This window comes from Monodon monoceros, unplaced genomic scaffold (genome assembly GCF_005190385.1).
Source record: "Monodon monoceros isolate NGI ecotype Baffin Bay Population unplaced genomic scaffold, NGI_Narwhal_1 Super_Scaffold_12, whole genome shotgun sequence".
NCBI lineage: Eukaryota > Metazoa > Chordata > Mammalia > Artiodactyla > Monodontidae > Monodon > Monodon monoceros.
In genome coordinates, this window is record NW_021703768.1 from 7,336,248 (window position 1) to 7,358,157 (window position 21,910).

Here is a 21,910-nt window from a genome sequence, read left to right on the forward strand (position 1 = left end):
GGGTTGTGACATTTTTGATAAATTCTTTAGTAGTAAATAAAGAAATCTACTACATTTATTTGACTTTTCAATCAGCGTTTTGCAGCATTTTATCAAATGGGCCAAAACACTGTACCTAGTATCATTCTTGGAATCTCAGAGGAAATGTTCTCAAGAATATACTATTTAGTATATTTAAATATATCCATATATTTATTTAAATGCCTTCTTATTTACCTCAGTAAATTACTGTAGGTATTTGACAAAAACTCTGCCATCAAAGGAAACAAACCAAAGAAAGGAAGGAAACAAAAGCAACCATTGAAACGCTACAGGGAAGTTTTACTTTTTAGACCTGGAATATGGATGGTTAGCCCTGTGCCGAAGACCTAGCCTAGTTTCATGGATGGGATGAATCTCTTTCATAAGGGAACCTGGCCTGAGTGATTCTCTAGTTTACCTTCACTGAACACTTCTCTGACCCGCAGCCGTGGTATGGAAAGTAACTGATCCTTGGTTACCTAACAGTTTATGCTGCAGCTCGTCTAGGAAAGAGACAGAAAGGGAGAGAAACAGAGATAGAGACAGAGAAGGAGAGCGAGAGAGTGACACTTTCCTTCTGGGTGCTGGTATTGGTGACCATTACATAAGAGCTAATCATTTTTATTTTCTCAGGATTACTTCTTTCCTTTTGAAATCAGGACCCCCTTTCCAATAGTCCTAAGAGCATCCTTCCTTTCGAAATTCAATCCCTCGTGATCCTGAGATGCCAAGCACTCACAAATAATAGAGACAATGCCAGTTACTGCATTTTCCCCATAAAATTATTTTAATATAAAAAAAAACTCATATAACTGCATTGACTCATTTAACGTTTGAGCCATGATGGTGAAGATCCTGCAAAAACACATTGTGAAGACTCCGATCTCCTGCTGCAGAATTGAAAGTGTGAGGGTTGTGATGTCAGGTCATAATTCTAACCAAACCCTCTGCCCTGTCCTTGGTTCATTTTAAAATTTATATTTAACAAGGTGCTTCTGTTGTCTTTAACGTTAACTCGGGAGTTCTGGAATTCACTATGAAGTGCAGAGCACAAGAGTTATTTACTTATTCAATAGAAATTCTGAAAGCCTCAAAGAGAAGATGAAGGGATTAGCCCCGGAAGTAAAGATGCTGAGTTGCCCACACAGTCCTGCTCACGGAGGTGACAAAACAACTCATTAATAAACTTAGCACCCACCTGCTAACTCTTTACTCTCCTTTGCACTAATTCATTGTAAAAAACGCTTTCCTTGCAGTTTTTCCTGAGCGAGTCAGAGGAGACAATTCTTCCAACTGCCAATGCGTCAAACACAAGTCTTCCTGCCTTATATAGTCAGGTAGCAATGCTGCGTGCGCAAAATTTGTTTTTCCTGCCGGTAAGAACATCTCCCTCGTTATTATTTCTTGTGTTGTTTTCCTGTATGCTGTTACGTATTGAATGGCGTGGCCTGCACCTCATCTGTTGTAGACTTGACTTTTCTTATTCAGATTCCATATCTGAGTATGTCCTGACCGAGTAAAAATTGCCAGGCTTCAGCAGAAAGTCGCAGCCAACGGGCACCGATTAGACCACATGTGAAAACTTTCAATGGCATTTTGAGGCTCTCACGGATGACTCGTGCCTTTATTCTCTTAATGCTACATTTTAATTTTTTTTTATTGAAGTATAGCTGATTTACAATGTTGTGTTAATTTCTGCTTTATAGCAAAGTGATTCAGTTATACATATATATATATTCTTTTTCATATTCTTTTCCATTATGATTTATCACAGGATATTGAATATAGTTCCCTGCGCTATGCCATAGGACCTTGTTGTTTATCCCTTCTGTATATACTAGTTTGCATCTGCTGACCCCAAACTCCCACTCCTTCCCTCCCCCCACCTTGGCAACCACAAGTCTGTTCTCTATGTCTGTGAGTCTGTTTCTTTTTCATAGATAAGTTCATTTGTGTCATATTTTAGATTCCACGTATAAGTGATATCATATGATATTTGTCTTTCTCTGTCTGACTTACTTCACTCAGTATGATAATCTCTAGTTGCATCCATGTTGCTGCAAATGGCATTATTTCATTTTTCTTTACGGCTGAATAATATTCCATTGTGTATATGTACCACATCTTCTTTATCCATTCATCTGTCGATGGACATTTAGGTTGCTTCCATGTCTTGGCTATTGAGCATAGTGCTGTGATAGGGGTACATGTATCTTTTTGAATTATAGTTTTCTCTGGGTGTATGCCCAGGAGTGGGATTGCTGGATCATATAGTAACTCTATTTTTAGTTTTCTGAGGAGCCTCCATCCTGTTTTCCATAGTGGCTGCACCAATTTATCTTAATGCTACATTTTATAGAATGTATCCCAGCATGTAGCATTCGATTGTATGTCACTGAATTGTTGCGTACAGATTTTGCTAATTGTTCCAGTGAATTAGCGTTAGCTTCCTGACTCTGTGATGACAGGGACCACAGCTCATATTTCTCCCTCTCCTTTGGCTGCAAATGCTGTCCAGTAATTGTATCTTCAAATTCTCCTTACTAACTGACCCTTACTAAGGGCCTAGATTGAAATTTCCAAACTTACTAACACATCAGTCATTTAAGTGAAAGGAGTTAATCAATTATTTACTGCTTAATAACTTCTTTCTTCCATGAATTTTTCGTGCAAAAAAAAAATGATTTTGATACTCTCCTTTCCATTTTCTGAATAATCGTCTAAAGGTAGCATAGATTCTTCCCATTTTGTTTGTGTCACATATTCCAGGCACGGAAATTGGTCATTTAATATGTATATTTTAAAATTTTTCTACCAATTTTTTAAAACTTCACTAGCTCTGGTGATAAAGGAAACTTCCTTTCTTTCTCCCTTTGATATTAGGCTTTGATCCTTTTTCCCATCTCATCATTTCAGTTTCCTGGGACGCTCACAACTCTGTGTACAGAGAGTAGGCGCATCTGGTGTTCCTTTAAGCCATGACAGCTAACCGGAGTGCATAGCAATGTCCCCACAGACTCAGGAAGAGAAGATGACATAAGCTTCGTCCCATATCCACGGGGTCCTGGCCTTCATGTTAGGCATTATTGTGAACCCCAGGGAGGACTGGACACCATCTTTTCTATTTCAGTTATGTGAAAAATGAGGGATGGGATTCATGATGAGGGTTTATTGGCTGTGACCTCACTGTGGGCAGTTTGGAACCCCGTTCTTTAGAGAATGATTCAAACTACCTGTGTGGTCTGGCTCTTCCTCCTTGGATGGATGGCATTAGCACACACATGGTCCATCGGCCCCTGGAGGGAGGACGAGCCTCCAAACCATCCCCATGCTGCATTCATAAGGCACTTTAACAACTTAGAGTAAATATGCATCTTCATAGGAAAGGAAAGTATAGCTGGCAAATCATCTTTTTAAGAAAATCTCTCTATCCAATATTTTTGGGTTGAACAGCTCACCGTCCTTGGCCCCCCTAACAGCAATAAGGTCATCAACCTGAATTTCATTTAAGTAAGTCTGTACATGATATCTTATTTTCAGAAGAAGCAAATCATTAGAAACCCAAAATGGCAAAAAAAGAACATTTCCTCAACCTTCAACGATTCTGAAAAAGCACACGGTAGACTTTTCAAAATCTAGGTCAGACTTAGTCAGTAGGCTACTATTGTTCCAATAATAAGTCCTCAGAAAGAGGATTATGATGGGCTTTGCCAAGGAAGCCCCTCATGCTCATGTACTGTCTGTACAGAAATGACATTATTAACTCATGAGTTTAGGGGTCCCAGAGGAGCCTGGAGACATCCTGGCTTCCCTCTTAATAGATTGGAAGGAACATTGGGAAAGCCATTTGTGGATGTGCATGATGTCTGCATTATTACTCTCAAACCCCATCATATATGATGCCTGAGGTTGACAGTGGATGTGAAGGAGCATCCACAGGCACTGATGCAGGAGGTAAAAAGTGATACAGCTCTTCCTAATGGCCATTTATAACAGTCATCAAAAACATAGAAGTAGACATAGTTTGCACCCTGCAATACTGACTTTAATGGCCATTTATAACAGTCATCAAGAAGCATAGAAACAGACATAGTTTGCACCCTGCAATACTGACTTTAATGGCCATTTATAACAGTCATCAAGAAGCATAGAAACAGACATAGTTTGCACCCTGCAATACTGACTTTAATGGCCATTTATAACAGTCATCAAAAATCATAGAAACAGACATAGTTTTCACCCTGCAATACTAACTTTAATGGCCATTTATAATAGTCATCAAAAAGCATAGAGGGCTTCCCTGGTGGCACAGTGGTTGAGAATCTGCCTGCTAATGCAGGGGACACAGGTTCGAGCCCTGGTCTGGGAGGATCCCACATGCTGCGGAGCAACTAGGCCTGTGAGCCACAACTACTGAGCCTGAGCGTCTGGAGCCTGTGCTCCGCAACACGAGAGGCCGCGATAGTGAGAGGCCCGTGCACCGCGATGAAGAGTGGCCCCCGCTTGCCACAACTAGAGAAAGCCCTCGCACAGAAATGAAGACGCAACACAGCAAAAATAAATTAATTAATTTATAAACTCCTACCCCCAACATCTTAAAAAAAAAAAAAAGCATAGAAACAGACACAGTTTTCACCCTGCAATACTAACTTTAGAAAGTAATTTTAAAGGTGCAAAGATTTAGCTACCAGGGTGTTCGTCGAAAGGTTTATGTAACAATAACAACAAAGAAAGGAAAAGAAAGCAAACAACCTAAAAGTTAGAATAAATTTAACTGTTTAAACAAATTTTGTTATGAACATACAGTAAAATTATATCCAGCCGCTACAAAAGATGTTGTAGAAAACTATTTAATGACATAGAAATATATACTTATAAGCTATTAAGTGAGAAGTATCATTTAAAAACATTCCAAACAATCCATTCCCAATTTTCTAAAATAATAATACCAATAACAAGTAGCACACACACCAAAAATAAAAGCTGGAAAGATATACAAAACAATTAATCATGGATCAAGTTGGATGTTGGGGATTATAGGAGATGCTTACTTTTTATATGTGTCCTTTGTATATTTCCTAATTTTTAACATCAGGTGTATTATTTCTGTAGCAGAAGAGAAAGTCATTTAAAAATGTCCAACAGAATCAACCAGAAAGAATCTTTGCCATGTAGGCAGTTCACACTATATCAGGCATGTATATCATTTCATCCACAAAACTACCCTGTGAGTTAGATATTGGAATAACTGTTTTCCAGGTGAGGAAACTGAAACCAAAAGATACTTAAGTAAATTGCCAAAGATGACAGTGGCTGCTCCCTTGGTGTCAAAATGCAAGTTGATTTCATTGATTAATATATGAAAAGTATTAATAACTATATGAACCAATTTTAACTTAGTTACCTAATACTAAGTAATAGTAATATATTATATTTAAATAATATTAACAAGTAATACTTAATAAAAATATTAACTAATAATTATATTAACTATTAAAACTATATAAAAATAAGGTTCTTAGTAATAGTGTCCTAATAGAACTCAGCTCAGGAGCCTACAGCCAGAGCTCTTGACATCCAGAGACCTCCTTGTAGGGCTACCTTACGTAGGAGAGGCAGCTGATCTTCAGAGCTCCCAGCCTGGCCTTCTTCCGTTATTCTTCCTTATTCACACATTCCCTCTCTCGCTACCTTCAGGGTCCCAACCTACCTTTAATGAATTCCCACATCACCTTGCACATGGCCTCCAAGCCTTCTAGAAAGGCTTATTTAATAGAAAATGGACTAAAAGGCTACTTCCCATAACATATGTATTTTAGTAACCCTAACCCTAACCCTAACCCTGAAATGTGAAAACTTTTTAAAAGCCTAAGAATGAATTTTAAAATGTGAAATCATAGACATATTTTATAGGTATTGGCACATATTTCAAACTAAGGGTGTTTCAGAAAACTTTTAGAATCCTACTGCCCCCAAATCCCCCGAAATGCACATGCACACGTTGACACACACACACACGTAAAGGGCTCATTATTCTGCTTCTCATTCACTTAGGCTGAATTGTTGATAATGTTCATTCTAATAATGATTTTCAGCAGAATTTTAGCAGCAGAATCCTTTTTAAAATCAAATTTTAGGGTGGGGTGGAGGGATAGATTGGGAGTTTGGGACTGACGTGTACACACTGCAGTATTTAAAATAGATGACCAACAAGGACCTACTGTACTGCACAGGGAACACTGCTCAATATTCTGTAATAAACTAAATGGGAAAAGAATTTGAAAAAGAATAGATATATGTATAAGTGAATCACTTTGCTGCACACCTGAAACTAACACAACATTAATCAACTATACTCCAATAAATTTTTTTAAAAAAAGAAGAAAAATAAAACAAAAAGTCTTACAAAGAGCTCCAGTTTATAACAATAATAGCAGAATTTATATGGCTTCCCATGGGCCAGGCTCTGTTCTGTGCACTTTACTTTGATTATCTTCTTTAATCTTCACAAGAATTCGTCAAGGTGGGCTTTCTCATCCTCCTTACCTTGGGTCACCTGTGCAGGGGACAGGCATGCCTTTATTTGTACCAGTGAGCTGCTTTGTGAGTCGAAGGGTGAGACGCTGAGTGGGAACCTTGCCCGCTGCGCGTTCCCAAGGCGATTTTGTGGCTTTTACGGAGCAGTTGTGTAAGACAGTGACTGCTGACTAAAGAGCTGGTTAAAAACCAGGGATTCTCAGACTCTTGGTGGGATTGGATACTTGTGAAAAATCTAATAGTGGATGAGCCCCAAAATGAACTAAAGAAAGAAGACATACAAAGTGCAAGCCCGTGTTTTATTCGATTCACCAGAAAGAAGCCTGCCCTGTCAGGTTGCTGTGCACATGCCCACAGGAATGCAGGGACCCCCAGAGAGTTTGCGGGGCTCCCTGGGCTGCTTTCAGAAGCTGTCCTAGCACCAATGCCTGCTGAATCACTGAGCCTCACACCTGCCCTCTGAGGGCAATACTTAGTCATTAAGTATTTAAGTAATTAAGTAATTAATTTAAGTCATTAAGGTAATAATGCAAAGTCCCCTATACGTGAGGGCTGGTTTCAAAGCACAGGCTATCTCTCCCTCACCCTCCACTTTAGGGAGACTGAGTCAGTGGTGCCCATCCACTCTCTCCCAGATGTCTTGATTCTGTCCTTTCTCTCCGCCAGCCAGATGGTCCCATCAGGACACATTTCCTCTCCTCTTTTCCTCTTCCTATTCTCTGTCGTGGGGTTATCAGTGGTCAGAATAGTAGAGAACTGACCTCAGGGAATTGTGGCCAAAGAAGTTGCACTTACAAACTCTCAGCATTCCCTAAGCTGCCACCACCCATCATGCTCCTTGCCTAGGGATGCTTTACTTCCCGAGGACTGACCCAATGGTTGTCGGACCCAAGGGAGTTAATTGCTAGTCTTCCTTCTGAAGCTGAGATGCCAGGTTGCAGTCCTCACTGGTGAGGATCTGCATTGATCCCTGTGTGGGTGCCTCTCACAGGGAAGAAGGTGCCTGCTAGGACCACTGCAGCTCATCTTCCGACTTTCCTTTCTCCCCCAAGAACAGGACTGATGCGCTAATATTAGTAGCCCTCCCCATGGCTGACTGTAGATGACCTTAGCTGGGGAAATAAAAGGAAGGTCTAGAGGGCTTCCCTGGTGGCGCAGTGGTTGAGAGTCCGCCGGCCGATGTAGGGGATATGGGTTCGTGCCCCGGTCCGGGAAGATCCCACGTGCCGCCGCGGAATGGCTGGGCCCGTGAGCCATGGCCGCTGGGCCTGCGCGTCCGGAGCCTGTGCTCCGCAGCGGGAGAGGCTGCAACAGTGAGAGGCCCACGTACCGCAAAAAAAAAAAAAAAAAAGGAAGAGCTAGAATGACAAAAATAAGTAGTTCATACATGGCTTATCCCATATAATGTAACTAAAATGGAATAGCTTACACACTGAGCTATTTTTTAAAGGCAGGATTTATCAAACATCAGTGGGATCTATGTTTTATTAAAATGATTAAACTTTACTGACTGCTGCTTCTGCTGCAGACACGCCGAGATAGTAGCTAACCCTTGTTATTAAAACCCCGTTATCCAGCAAATAAACACTTTGTGAGAATGACAACTGTTTCCACTTAGCAGGCACCTCCTGGCCTGCAGGGCCGTGGACTCCAAGCTTTATGTGCTCTTCTCAGTGACCTAGAAGGAGGACATTATTACCCTCATTTTACAGATGAGGACACTGTGACACATGCATGTTAGGGCACTGGCCTAAAGTAAATCCGCTAACGAGTGATTGGAGCAAAACTGAATCCAGGGCTATCCTGTCTTGACGATGTCCATTGTGGTAAATGGAAAAGTGCTAACACAGGGCAGGCCTGCCAGCTGCTTCCCATGGACCACAAAAGATGGACCGTGCCGGCCTGCTTCCTCACACTGGGGTCTTTGATGTCTTTGGTGCCTGTCCACTTCCAGGGCAGTCATTACTCACCCAGGTCAAAGCTTTTAGGGTTTTTTGTTGTTTTTGTTTTGTTTTGATTTTCAGTTTCAAAATTTACTACCAAACTGCAGTACCCAAGACAATGTGGAACTAGCATAAGTAAAAACATATAGACCAATGGAACAGGATTAACAGTTCAGAAGTAAACCTTTGCATTTATGGCCACTTGATTTTCAACCAATGTTAAATCTTGCTGTTCTTTTTTTTTTTGTCCTTTTTTTTTTTTTTTTAACTTTGTACGGTGCTACAGTTTATTTTCAATCATATTCTTGTTGCTGATGTTGAAGACTCACCACTGGATTCCTCTCATGTCCTCCAGTTTTCTTAATTGATTTTTTATCTGGGATAAAGACCCATTAGTAGTCTGGTGAAGGCTGTGAACCCTTAGAATGTTGTGGGGGTTTTTTAAGTTTATTAGAGTATAGCTGATTTACAGTGTCGTGTTTGTTTCAGGAGTACAGCAAAGGGATTCAGTTATACATATACATATATTCATTCTTTTTTAGATTCTTTTCTCATATAGGTTATCACACAATATTGGGTAGAGTTCCCTGTGCTATACAGTAGGTCTCTGTTGGTTATCTATCTTATATATAGTTCAAAGCTTTTAGTTTTTTTAAAATCCTTTCTGTTCTAGATAATCCCTCTGACACACAACTGCTTTTTAAATAAAATGTCTAGGCTTTCTTATACCTTTAATAGAACTACCTGTAATGACTTGTATCCTCTTAATGAATTAAATCATTGAAAGCCCACAAAAGATTCTGTGTACTGTCATTTTGTTTTAATCTGTATATGTGTAGGGAGCCATATTGTTTTCATTTTCAAGAAGCAAAGGACATTTGCTAATAATGACATAGCTTCAATATAGATTTCTAAAAATTATTTCTGAAGAGTATTTGGCCATATGCACGATTATTTTTTTAAACATGCTACGCTGGGTGAGCAAGCCATGTCATGAGTAATTCTTTTCTAAATCCAGTGTGTTTAGTCATGTATCACTGAATCAAAGAGCAGACAAATGCATCTGCTTTCACAGTCAGTTTGGGAGTTGACCAAGTGAGCTTGATGGTGGTGCCCAGTTTTAATTCTCATTTTGGCATTCCTCAGAAGAGATCCCAAGTATTCATCTGATGTATTTCCCTGTTCCAGTACTTTATATACAGCTGCATCCTGGGATTGATATCCTGCTCGGTTTTCCTGCGCGTGAATTATGAGCTAAAGATGCTGATCATGATGGTGGCATTGGTGGGCTACAACACCATCTTTCTCCACACTCACGCCCACCTCCTGGATGACTACAGCCAGGTCTTATTTGAGAGGTAACCTGCTTCCTCTTCCTTCTCCTTAGTTCTTTCATGGGATGTTGGTAACAAGTATGCATGGAGTAAATGCAAATTAGCAATAGCACTGTCACTGGGAATCACTGTGTGAGTGTTTCTTTGAAGTGATGATTCAGGAAGAGAATGTGTGTTTTTTATTACAGATTACACGGAATAGGTATTATCACATATGATCAGCAGATATGAAATGGTTTAGAGAGAGGATTTGTGTTATAATCTGTACTATATTGATAAGAATATCTTTTCTTTCACATTCAGCTTTATTGATATTTTGGACTGAAGGATTTTCAGGGCACTGTCCTGTGCATTAAAGGTTATTGAGCAGCATCTCTGGCCTCTACCCACTAGATGCCACAAAATCCACCCCCCTCCCCAAGTCATGACAATTGAAAATGCCTCCGGACATTGAGGAATGTGCCCTGCAGGGCAGTGCGGCCCCCAGGTCAGAACAACTGAATCCATATACACAAAAGTACAGGGACAGTGAGTGGTTCCATTCACAAGTTATAGTGACTGGAAGTATAACTTGGTGGAGATAAGATAAAATTTCTTATTGGAGATTTCCTAAAACATCCTGGTGTGGACGGAATCCTATTGGTTGTGTTTACTCTGCCAGCCTTAGGACTAGATGCTTCAAGAATGATTCTCCCAGGTCCACTCCCTTGGACTTATGAAACGTTTCCTGTTATCAAATTACTTCTATAAGCTAATCATAAATATTTATTCCCTGCTTGAAAAAGAAGTTTTCATCATGATATTCTCCATCTCACATCTTAACAGCAAAACCACATTTTGTATCAAATGTTAGGTTTATTTCTGGACACACCAGACTTCAAGTTTTTCTATGAATGCTTTGCATAATCCCCCATAATATTTCTATATTTCTTTTAACATAAAATAAATGCCTTAAATACTTGCATAGATTTTTTTTTTCCAATCTTTATTGGAGTATAATTGCTTTACAATGGTGTGTTAGTTTCTGGTTTATAACAAAGTGAATCACTTATACATATACATATGTCCCTATATCTCTTCCCTCTTGCATCTCCCTCCCTCCCACCCTCCCTATCCCACCCCTCCAGGTGGTCACAAAGCACCGAGCTGATCTCCCTGTGCTATGTGTCTGCTTCCCACTAGCTATCTATTTTACGTTTGGTAGTGTATATATGTGCATGCCACTCTTTCACTTTGTCCCAGCTTACCTTTCCCCCTCCCCATATCCTCAAGTCCATTCTGTAGTAGGTCTGTGTCTTTATTCCTGTCTTACCCCTAGGTTCTTCATGACATTTTTTTTTCTTAAATTCCATATATATGTGTTAGCATACGGTATTTGTCTTTCTCTTTCTGACTTACTTCACTCTGTATGACAGACTCTATGTCTATCCACCTCATTACAAATAGCTCAATTTTGTTTCTTTTTATGGCTGAGTAATATTCCATTGTATATATGTGCCACATCTTCTTTATCCATTCATCCGATGATGGGCACTTAGGTTGTTTCCATCTCCGGGCTATTGTAAATAGAGCTGCAATGAACATTTTGGTACATGACTCTTTTTGAATTATGGTTTTCTCAGGGTATATGCCCACTAGTGGGATTGCTGGGTAGTATGGTAGTTCTATTTGTAGTTTTTTAAGGAACCTCCATACTGTTCTCCATAGTGGCTGTACCAATTCACATTCCCACCAGCAGTGCAAGAGTGTTCCCTTTTTTCCACACCCTCTCCAGCATTTATCGTCTCTAGATTTTTTGATGATGGCCATTCTGACTGGTGTGAGATGATATCTCATTGTAGTTTTGATTTGCATTTCTCTAATGATTAATGATGTTGATCATTCTTTCATGCTCAAACACATCAAACACTTGCATAGATTTGTTGCTCCGGAAAGATGGTTTGTGTTGACAGCTTATGGCCGCTTCACCAATAGAGGCCCAGTGTCAGGAACGTGGGCATCTCACTGTGTAAACGTTTCTTCCCAATAAGAATGCTTTTAGAAACACAACTGCACCACGTTCTCTTCACCAAATTTAATTTTCGTCATCCTCCACGCCATGAAGCCCTAACAATCTGTAGTCAGGATGAGGATAGTGGAGTTGCAAAAATACAGAATTGTATTAAGGAAATTATATGATTCCTTAGCCAAGGTAAAAATGAAATTGAAGTTAATTTTCCAATAAATTCTCAAAATTGCCAACCACACACACTTTAACGTTTCCCTACCATATCCAGAGAGCCCGTATTGAATCCCTAAGTAAATGTAGCATCACCGATTCTGACACACAGCTGAGAAAACTACTCAGTTTCCCTTTATTAAATTTAAAGCTCTTGCATACGCTACACGTCCGAAGCAAAAGTAGAAATTAGATTAGCAAGTTTCCGATGGGGAGGGAAATACTTTGGGGATCTGAGGGAAACAGGCCACCTCTTATTAGAACCCCAGCAGCAGGGAAGTAGCTATTTGGTTAAAGAAAAGGAGTTTTACTTTCAGAGCCCTTTTGTTTCATTCAAGGTCTTTTGTGTGTGTTCTCTTGGCTTTGTCTTTATAATCACCTTAAAGCTAGGTAGGGCTGACGGGACAAGCCTCAGGCACCTGCCTTCGCGGCCAACGGTAAGCCAGCACCCTCTCTAGGATGGGTGCAACTGCGTACCATGCTTAAGCCCTGCAAACTTCCGCAGAAATATTAACAGGAATTAATTTCCTTTTGTATTGAAATGTAAATTCAGTGAACTTTACTCTTAAGTGTGAAGTCTTAACTCTCTCCTAATTAAGGAACTTGCATATATTGATCTGCTCTACATACTTATAGTTTTTTGTTCTTAAAGAGATCGCATTATGTCCTTCAAATATTATAAATGACGCCTTGACTAATGACAGAAAGAATAAGCAACGCTTTTGGTTACCTTCCTTATCATTCTATCTATTTCCCATTTCATTATTAATAGGACAGTTCCCAGAATGTGAGCAGAAAAAAAGGAAAGGAAATTAAACATAATTATAGGAATTTTAGGAAGGAGTTTGACTAAGGTTTCTGCGTGAGCTGCCACAATACTCCCGGAAGCATTCCTCTGCCAGAAGATGAATATTACTGACATAATAGCATAATACCTCAAAATTAACAAGTGCTCTCTAATAGCAGTTTAAAACGAACACCAAAGGAGAGACCTTTGAGTGGCAGCTTGGAATCCCCTCTGATTTCCCCAACCTCGGTGTGTGTATGATTTAACCATGTGACTTGTGCCAGTGCTAAAACCCATTGAGGTCAATGTTTCCTTTCCCTTTTCTGAGATTCAAGATATTCCACCATGAAAGAACTGAAAAAGGTTTTTTCCTCCTATATCTGGTTTGTTATTGCTGACACAACCCTTTCAGATATGAAACTAGGATCCTTAAAAAAAAAAAAAGCTAGCCTGAGATGTTGCTTTGAGAATGTACGTCCCTCCGTCCCAAAGCCATAGATGCCCTTCAAGGAAAATGCTGGCTTAACACAAGGCCAGGCAGCACCTCCTTTCCTGATCAAGTTGGTCTGTGCCGTTGAAGTCACACGCTTGGTGCCATCCCTTTTCTGACCTGTTTTTGGTCACTGTTGATGCCGAAAACTCGGCCTCTGTGCACTGGTGTCAAATCAAATCTCGGAGACAGAGTTTTAAGTGAAGTAGAAAAGAATAGCTTTATCGCTTTGCCAGGCAGAGGGGGACACACCGGGCTCCTGTGTGTCCCAACCGGGGATGATTTGGGGAGGAGCTTTATAGCAATAGTTCAAGGGCTGGGTTGCTAATAAGGATCAGGGGTGTGCAGGGTCTGCAGTCCTTTAATCTGGCCTCAGGTGGTCTCCTCCCTTGTCTCTGCATCCTCTCCCTTCCTGGATTAACAACTGTTCGAATCTGCCCTTTGGAACTCAGGGAAGTTCATAGAGGCTGGAGTCTATTCCCTACAAACAAGAAATGGGGGACAAAGAAAAGCTTCCGTGCCCAGGAGCCCCACAGGGTCCTGCTTGGTTTCAGCATCTCTGTTTACAGGGGACTGCTGGGCCATCTTCTGAATACACAGTTTGGACTGTGTTGTTGTCCTATATGTGAGTTCACCATGTTTCAGGGGCCTTTTCCAAGCCAAATTTGACATTGATCACAGACAAGCCAACAGGGAGTTTTTGCCAGCAGAGTCAGCAAAGAAAACAAAAGTATGCACTAGAAAGACTCCAGATCAATGAATAATTCAGAAAAGGATACCAAACTGTAAGATTCATGAGTGCAGAAAGCCAACTTTACAGGAGAAAAAAATAGTCTACTTGAGAGGGTGTGCCATTAAAATTCCATACGAATGGAGGCCAGCAAGGTCCCAGTACTTCACCTGCCGTCATGTGACTGTGATCTATCATCTCTTGGTGGAGGAAGCTCAGAAGTGTCTGATATTTAGGAGGTCCAGGAAAATCCATGTCCTAATTCTTTGGCATTTACAACAGTCTTCCATATCGTCTGCGAGTACAAGATGCTTTGCTGAATCAATCAATCAATGATCCCAATTCCGGTCCATGACACCAACTCCCAAAGCCCTCAGCCAGCGCCACTGAGGATGCTTTACAGGTGATGGTGATGGTGATCGTGATAAACCATTGATATTGCTGGAAGCTGTTTTTGTTTCAAGGACACATTCCCTTCCCTTGACAAAGGCTCGTTACAGAGTTTGAAAGACGTTATCAGATCTTTCCTGCGCGGTTTTTTCCTTGCAGAACTGAAGAGTATCAAAGGGTGAATATTATCATTTCACGTGGACCCAGCCATTATGTTAATTCACCTGAAAGCTAGAAATATGCTTTCTATTCTGAAGATGTGTGGAGGATGGAGAGCTTGAACAGAGGGGTTAACCAGGAGTCCAGCACATTAACCAGCTCTGTGTGGGCACTTAGGCTAATAAAATAAATACTGTGTGGGCTTCCCTGGTGGCTCAGTGGTTGAGAGTCCGCCTGCCAATGCAGGGGACCCGGGTTCCTTGCCCCGGTCCGGGAAGATCCCACATGCCGTGGAGCGGCTGGGCCCGTGAGCCATGGCCGCTGAGCCTGCGCGTCCGGAGCCTGTGCTCCACAACCGGAGAGGCCGCAAGAGTGAGAGGCCCGCATACCGCAAAATAAATAAATAAATAAATACTTTCTGGGCAGCATATAAAATGTATAAGTAAGCAGCAATTATATCGAGTACCCAGCATGATTCAGAAGCTCTGGATTATTGCTGGTAGAAATGTCTGCATAATTTTAACTTCCTGACCTTAGCAACAGCTCCATACCAAGGATAGCCATGGAGATGCTCCATAGCGATGGAGCCATGAGTCAAGCACCTTCAACGTGGTTCTGCATTCTCTGTTTTTTCTGTGTTTCATGGAAAACCCAATGGCTAGAATTCAGTATATTGTAACATTTTGACAGTGTCCCAACTCGGGATCCACTGATGATGATCTCACTGAAAGGCTGGAGGAAGAACGGCAGCATTAATCATGCTCAGGAAGAAGGCAGGAGCAGTGTGCACCCACCTCTGGGAGAGATGGTCCAGAGGTGTTCCTAGGGAGGGTGGAACCACTGCATCTTTCAAACCAGAAAGGGATTAGTGACTAAAGCAAGGTGAGCAGTAGGTGCCCTGAAGTACGTACTGCCACAGGTCACCGGAGGGCGACACACACAGGGGTGCCAGGAACAGTTCTCTGGACTGAAGGAATTCTTTGAAAGCATAAAAGCCACAACTACCAGAAACTGCCCCTCCGAACAGCTCAAAGGAGTCGGGTGGACACACCGAGACAGGCTGGAGACGGGCCCGGGTTCAGGAGCTGGGAGGAAGAACACCTGACATTTCTTTAAAGTCTCCTCTTTTAAATGAAAACCGTATTCCAAATCTGTAGTCAAACCCATAATATATCCAAGTTCATACTGAGAAGATTTTAAATTACTTTCAAATTTAATATCTCAGTTTCTCTTCCCCTTCCGAATTCCCCGCCTCCCCTGCAGTGCCATCTCCAGAAAGCATGGGATACACACGTTTGTCTCTCTGTAGCTGACCCCACTAGCAGCAGAGCTGGGAGGAAGAGTAAGGAGGTCAGTAATCTGAATTGCCTAAGTTAACAAGAACAACAAAAAAAGGTGTCCTAGGGCTGCTCGAATTCTACCAATCTTTCTTTTCTTCTATAAAAAGCAACCATTAGTGAGCTCCTTTGTTATCTAACCTAAAAAAGAAAATGCCTTGTGATTTTGACCCACTTGTAGGAAGATACTCAGTTTTTAGGCTGTTTTTTGTTTTGTTTGATTTTAGAATGAGCAGAAGAAGGAGACTTCAGAGGGCCTGGGCCCCCAGACTAGATAGGATACGTACTTCTTATCATCAGCTCTCCAATGTATGAGGCTAAAGCCCAGTGCACAGACCCACGGTATCAGATGCACCAACTGCTTCCCATTTAAAATCATTCTTCTCCAAAGGATGAAACCATGACTGCATTAATCAGGGTGCATCTTTTCTCCATAGCAAAAGGCCAGCACTACCTCTCCAGCCCCACTTTTATCATTTCTCCTGACCTGCAGCTGCCTCCAGGGCTCTTTCTTAAACATGAGCTTATCCCTTATTATGTTAGTCGTTTGCAGTCCCAGAATTTGTTTGCAGTCCTTAGCATTTGTGAATAGCTCGGAAACAGCATGAGACTTTGATCCATCTGTCCTTGGATGACACTGGGTCACCTTCTTTGGAAGATTGCATAGGATTTCAGTGCATCTGTGTCCAGCCACAGGAGGAAAAGTGTCTATAAATGAAACCCCTTAGATTTCAAACCAACACAGTTATTTGTCCACTCATTCCTTTGTCTTCACAGCACAGTTTCATTGAATACCCTGTATATTCCAGGCCTGACTGCTGGAGTCCAAGCACATAGAGTTGAATAAAATATAGTCTGTGCTCTCAAGAATTTACAAAATCTCCTGTTAGAAAATTGTGTCTCACAAGAAGGCCAAAAGGAGACTTGCAGGTTAAGTTCCTATAGCCTACCTAGGGAATGAGTGAACCTGTTGGCTGGAAGCTGGTTAAGTGACCCAGAGTTGACTGTGATATTGGAAAGGTCTTGAAGAAGTGTGGAGATCCAAAAAGATAGGGGAGGAGTGTTGTCAACATCATGGCAGAATAAGACATCCCTTATGTTTGTCCCCAACAATAATTTGTAATCTATCCTTGGAGAAAAGTGCCTTTGTAGGAGCTGTGGGACCCAGCACCATATGGGATCCAGAAGGAGTCTCGTCCACCCATGTATTGGACAGTAGGCATACAGACCTTGATCCTGGCTGTGGACCCTGCAGTGACATGTAATCCAGCTTCAGCAGCTCTTGGCCACGGAGCCCCCTGGAAAACAGTCTTAGCCAGTGACCCATGGAAGAGAGAGACTTTGAAGAAGTCCAGGTTTTCAGAGGAGAAGTTCTAGCACACCATTGGAGAAAAAAACATGAGTTTGGACAAGCTGAAGTGGGTAAGAGAAACAGTCTGACTCTGTCCACACCACCCTTCCCCCAAGATGGCACAGCTTAAGTCCAAGAGAGATGTTCTCACTCTATGACTTCTCCTGTGAGCACCCGGCTTCCCAGCTGTGCAGGATGCTACCAAGCTGGGAGAGGAGCAGACAGGACTCTCAGAGGGCTTTAAGAGAACACAGATGCTACTAACTGCATTACTGCCTTTGTCAAGAAGCCCACCCACAAGCCGCTGGGAACACTTCACCCACAGACCTCCCCAGCTGGCTCACGGGCACCCTCATTGTTCCACATGCCTCATGCACACCCCACCCTGTGGCCAGCTCCCTGTGCATATTCCCTCCCGATGGCAGCATCGAGAGGGAGCTTGGACCAACCGCTAGTGGGCATGCACAGAAAGCTGACTGAAATCTGAGGGCCAGAGAGAGACCACAAACTTGAGCTTTAGCGAGTTTTGTTTGGGAAAACAAAAGGAAGACTGTCAGCAGTCGGCCTGGTGCATTGTAGGATGGAGAGGAGGCATACAAGCTTAGAATTCTGCCACAAGAGGGAGCAAGAAAAGTGGAGAGATGTATCCACAGAAGGTCCCGAAAGCCTCAGAAGCACTAGCAGGGCTGGAGGAAGATATTTACGCCCTGAAGACAGTTAGTAAAGGGTGCAGGAAGTGAGTGCTACTTCACATACGAAGACAGCAATGCAAAACTTTACGGAACATGAAATCAAGGAAGAAAGGAACAAAGGAACTAAAAAACAGCTAGAAAACAATTCATTATTAAGCCCTTAACTATCAATTTTACTCTAAGTGTAAATGGATTGAATTGTCCATTTAAAAGGCATAGAGTAGCTATACAGATAAAAAAACAAGATCCAACTATATGCTGCCTACAGGGAACTCACCTCAGCTTTAAGGACACACATAGGATCAAAGTAAAGGAATGGAAAAAGATATTCCTTGCAAGTGGAAACAAAAAGAGAGTAAGGGTAGCTATACTTATATCCGATAAATACACTTTCATCCAAAAACAGTAACAAAAAACAAAGAAAGTCATTATGTATTGACAAATGGGTCAATTCATCTAGAAGATATAAAAATCATAAATATTTATGCATCCAACATCAGAACACCTAAATAAATTAAGTGAATACTAGTAGATATGATAGGAGAAATAGATGACAATGGAATAATAGTAGAGAACATCAATACATCACATTCAACAATAGATCATCCAGACAGAAAGTCAGATAGGAAACATTGGACTTGAACTAAACTGTTAGGTCAAATGGACCTAACAGACATATTTGGAACACTCCATCTAACAGCAACAGAATACATTCTTCACAAGCACACATGGAACATTCCAGAATAGATCATATGTTAGGTCATAAAACATGTCTTAGCAAAATTAAGGTTGAAATTATACCATGTATCTTTTCCAATCACAATGGTATGAAACTAGAAATCAGTAACAGTAGGAAAACTGGGAATTTCACAAATATATAGAAATTGAATCACGTACTCCTAAACAATCAACGGTCAAAGAAGAATACGAAAGGAAAAACAAAATATAACTTGAAACAAATGAAAATGGGAACACAAGGCACCAGAACCTATAGTATGCTGCAAAAGCACTTTTTAAAGGGAAGTTTATAATTACAAATGCCTACATTAAGAAAAAGAAAGATCTCAAATAAAAACCCTAACATTACACCTCAAAGAAATAGAAAAAGAAGAACAAACTAAGCCCAAAGTTGGCAGAAGGAAGGAAATAACAAAGATCAGAGCAGAAATTAATGAAATACAAACTAAGAAGACAATAGAAAAGATCAGTGAAGCTAAGAGCTGCTTTTTGAAAAGATAAACAAAATAAACAAACCTTTAGGTAGACTAGCCATAGGGAAAAAAGAGAGAGGACTGGAATAAATAAAATTAGAAATGAAATAGAAGACATTACAGTTGATACTACCCAAATTCAAAGGACCATAAGAGACTACTATGAAAATTATACACCAACAAATTGGACAACAGAGAAGAAATGAATAAATTCTTGGAAACATACAACCTACCAAGACTGAATGATGAAGAAATAGAAAGTCCTAACAGACCAATAATGAGGAAGGAGATTGAATCAGTGATCAAAATCTCCAACAAAGAGAAGCTCAGGACCAGATGATTTCACTAGTGAATTCTACCAAACATTTAAAGAAAAATTAATCCCAATATTTCTCAAACTTTTCCCAAAATTGAAGAGGAGGAAACACTTCCAAACTCACTTTATGAGGCCAGTGTTATCCTGATATCAAAGCCTGATAGGGACACTAAAAGAAAAAAACAACAAACAACAACAACAATAAAAAAAACACAGACTAATATTCCCGATAAATATAGATGCAAAAATTCTGAACAAAGTATTAGCAAGCCAAATTGAACAGTAGATTAAAAGGATCATGCACAATGATCAAACGGGATCTATCCCTGAGATACAAGGATGGTGCAACACATGCAAACTAATAAGTGTGATACACCACATTAATAGAATGAAAGATAAAAATCATATGATCTCTTATCTCAGTAAATGCAGGAAAAGCATTTGATGAATAACATCTTCTCATGATAAAAACTTTCAACAAATTGGGTATAGAAGGAACACAGCTCAGCATGATAAAGTTGGCATATAACAAGTGCATAGCTAATATCACACGCACGAATAAAAGGCTGAAAGCTTTTCCTCTAAAATCAAGACAAGAAAAGGGTGCCTCTCTTGCCACTTTTATTCAACATAGTACTGGAAGTCTTACCCAGAGAAATCAGGCAAGAAAAAGAAATGAAAGGCATACAATTAGAAGGAAGATGAAAACTTGTCTTTGTTTGTAGATGATATGATCTTATACATAGAGAACCCTAAAGGCTCCACCAAAAAAAAATTGCTAGAACTAATCAAAAAATTCAATTGTCACAGCATACAGAAATCAGTTGTGTTTCTATACACTAACAATGAATTATCTGATAAAGAAATAAAGAAAAGAATCCCATTCACAATGGCATCAAAAACAAGAAAATGTTTAGAAATAAATTACACCAAGAAGGTGAAAGATCTGTACACTGAAAACCATAAGACTTTGATGAAAGTAACTGAAGAAGACACAAGAAAATGGAAAGAAATCCCATGTTCATGGATCAGAAGAATATTGTTAAAATGTTCATACTACCTAAAGCCATCTATAGATTCAATGCAATTCCCATCAAAATTCCATTAGCAGTTTTCACAGAAATAGAACAAACAATTCTAAAATTTGTATAGAACCACAAAAGACCCTGAATAACCAAAGTAATGCTGAGGAAGAAGCATAAAGCTGGAGGCATCACACTCCTGATTTCAAACTACACTGCAAAGCTACAGTAATTAAAACCATATGGTACTGGCAAAAAAATTGACACATAGACAAGTTGAACAGGATACAGAGCCCAGATAACCCCTTGCATATGTGGTAAACTAATATTTGACAAGGGAGCCAATGATACTCAATAAGTAAAGGATAGTCTCTTCAATAAATGGTATTGGGAAAATTAAATACCACATGCAGAAGAATGAGATTGGACCCCTATCTTACACCACTAACAAACATCAATTTGAAATGGATAAGAGACCTGAAACCTTCAAACTCCTAGAAAAAAAGCATAGGGGGAAAAACTCCTTGACATTGATCTTAGCAATGATTTTTTTGGATATGTCACCAAAAGCACAAACAACAAAAGCAAAAATAAGTGAGTGGAACTACATCAAGCTAAAAAACTTCTGAATGGCAAGAGAAACCATCAACAAAATGAAAAAGCAACCTACAAAATGGGAGAAACTACTTGCCAATAATATATCTGATAATGGGCTAATATCCAAAATACATAAAGAACTCATACAACTCAACATAAAAAATAATCAATTTAAAAGTAGGCAGAGGAACTGAATAGACCTTTTCCAAAGAAGACATACAAATGGTCAACAGGACATGAAAAAATGTTCAATATTATTAATAATCGGGGAAGTGTGTATCAAGACCACCGTAAAATGTTGCACACTCCTTAGAATGGCTATTATCAAAAAGACAAGAGATGACAAGTTTTGGCAAGGTTGTGGAGAAAAAGGAATAACGGGATATTATTTTCTCAACCATGGGAAAAAAGGAAATCCTGCCACTTGCAACAACGTGAATGGACACTGAGGGCATCATGCTGAGTGAAATAAGCCAGCCAGAGACAGAAAAATACTGTATGATGTCACTTATATGTGAAATCTAAGAAAGCTGAACTCACAGAAACAGTAAAACGGTGGGTTACCCAGGGCTGGGGAAAGGTGGGAGAAGTGGGGAGATGTTGGTCAAAAGGCACAAGCTTCCTGTTATAAGATGAATACGTTCTGGTGATCTAAGGTACAGCATGGTGACTATAGCTAGCAATACTGTATTACATACTTGAAAGTTGCTAAAAGGGTAGATCTTAAATGTTCTCACCACAAAAAGGAGATGGTAATTATGTGAGGTGATGAGGA

General features: G+C 40.3%; 1 protein-coding gene across 2 annotated transcripts in view; it reads left to right on the forward strand.

Annotated features, from left to right (window-relative positions):
- Positions 1 to 21,910, forward strand: part of ADCY2 (adenylate cyclase 2) — a 433,385-nt gene that overhangs the window by 367,816 nt on the left and 43,659 nt on the right. For both annotated transcript variants that reach the window (XM_029217111.1, XM_029217112.1), the window contains exons 17-18: positions 1,278 to 1,397; positions 9,690 to 9,859. In XM_029217111.1, the coding sequence (XP_029072944.1) occupies positions 1,278 to 1,397; positions 9,690 to 9,859 (290 nt within the window). The remainder of the gene's footprint in view (positions 1 to 1,277; positions 1,398 to 9,689; positions 9,860 to 21,910) is intronic.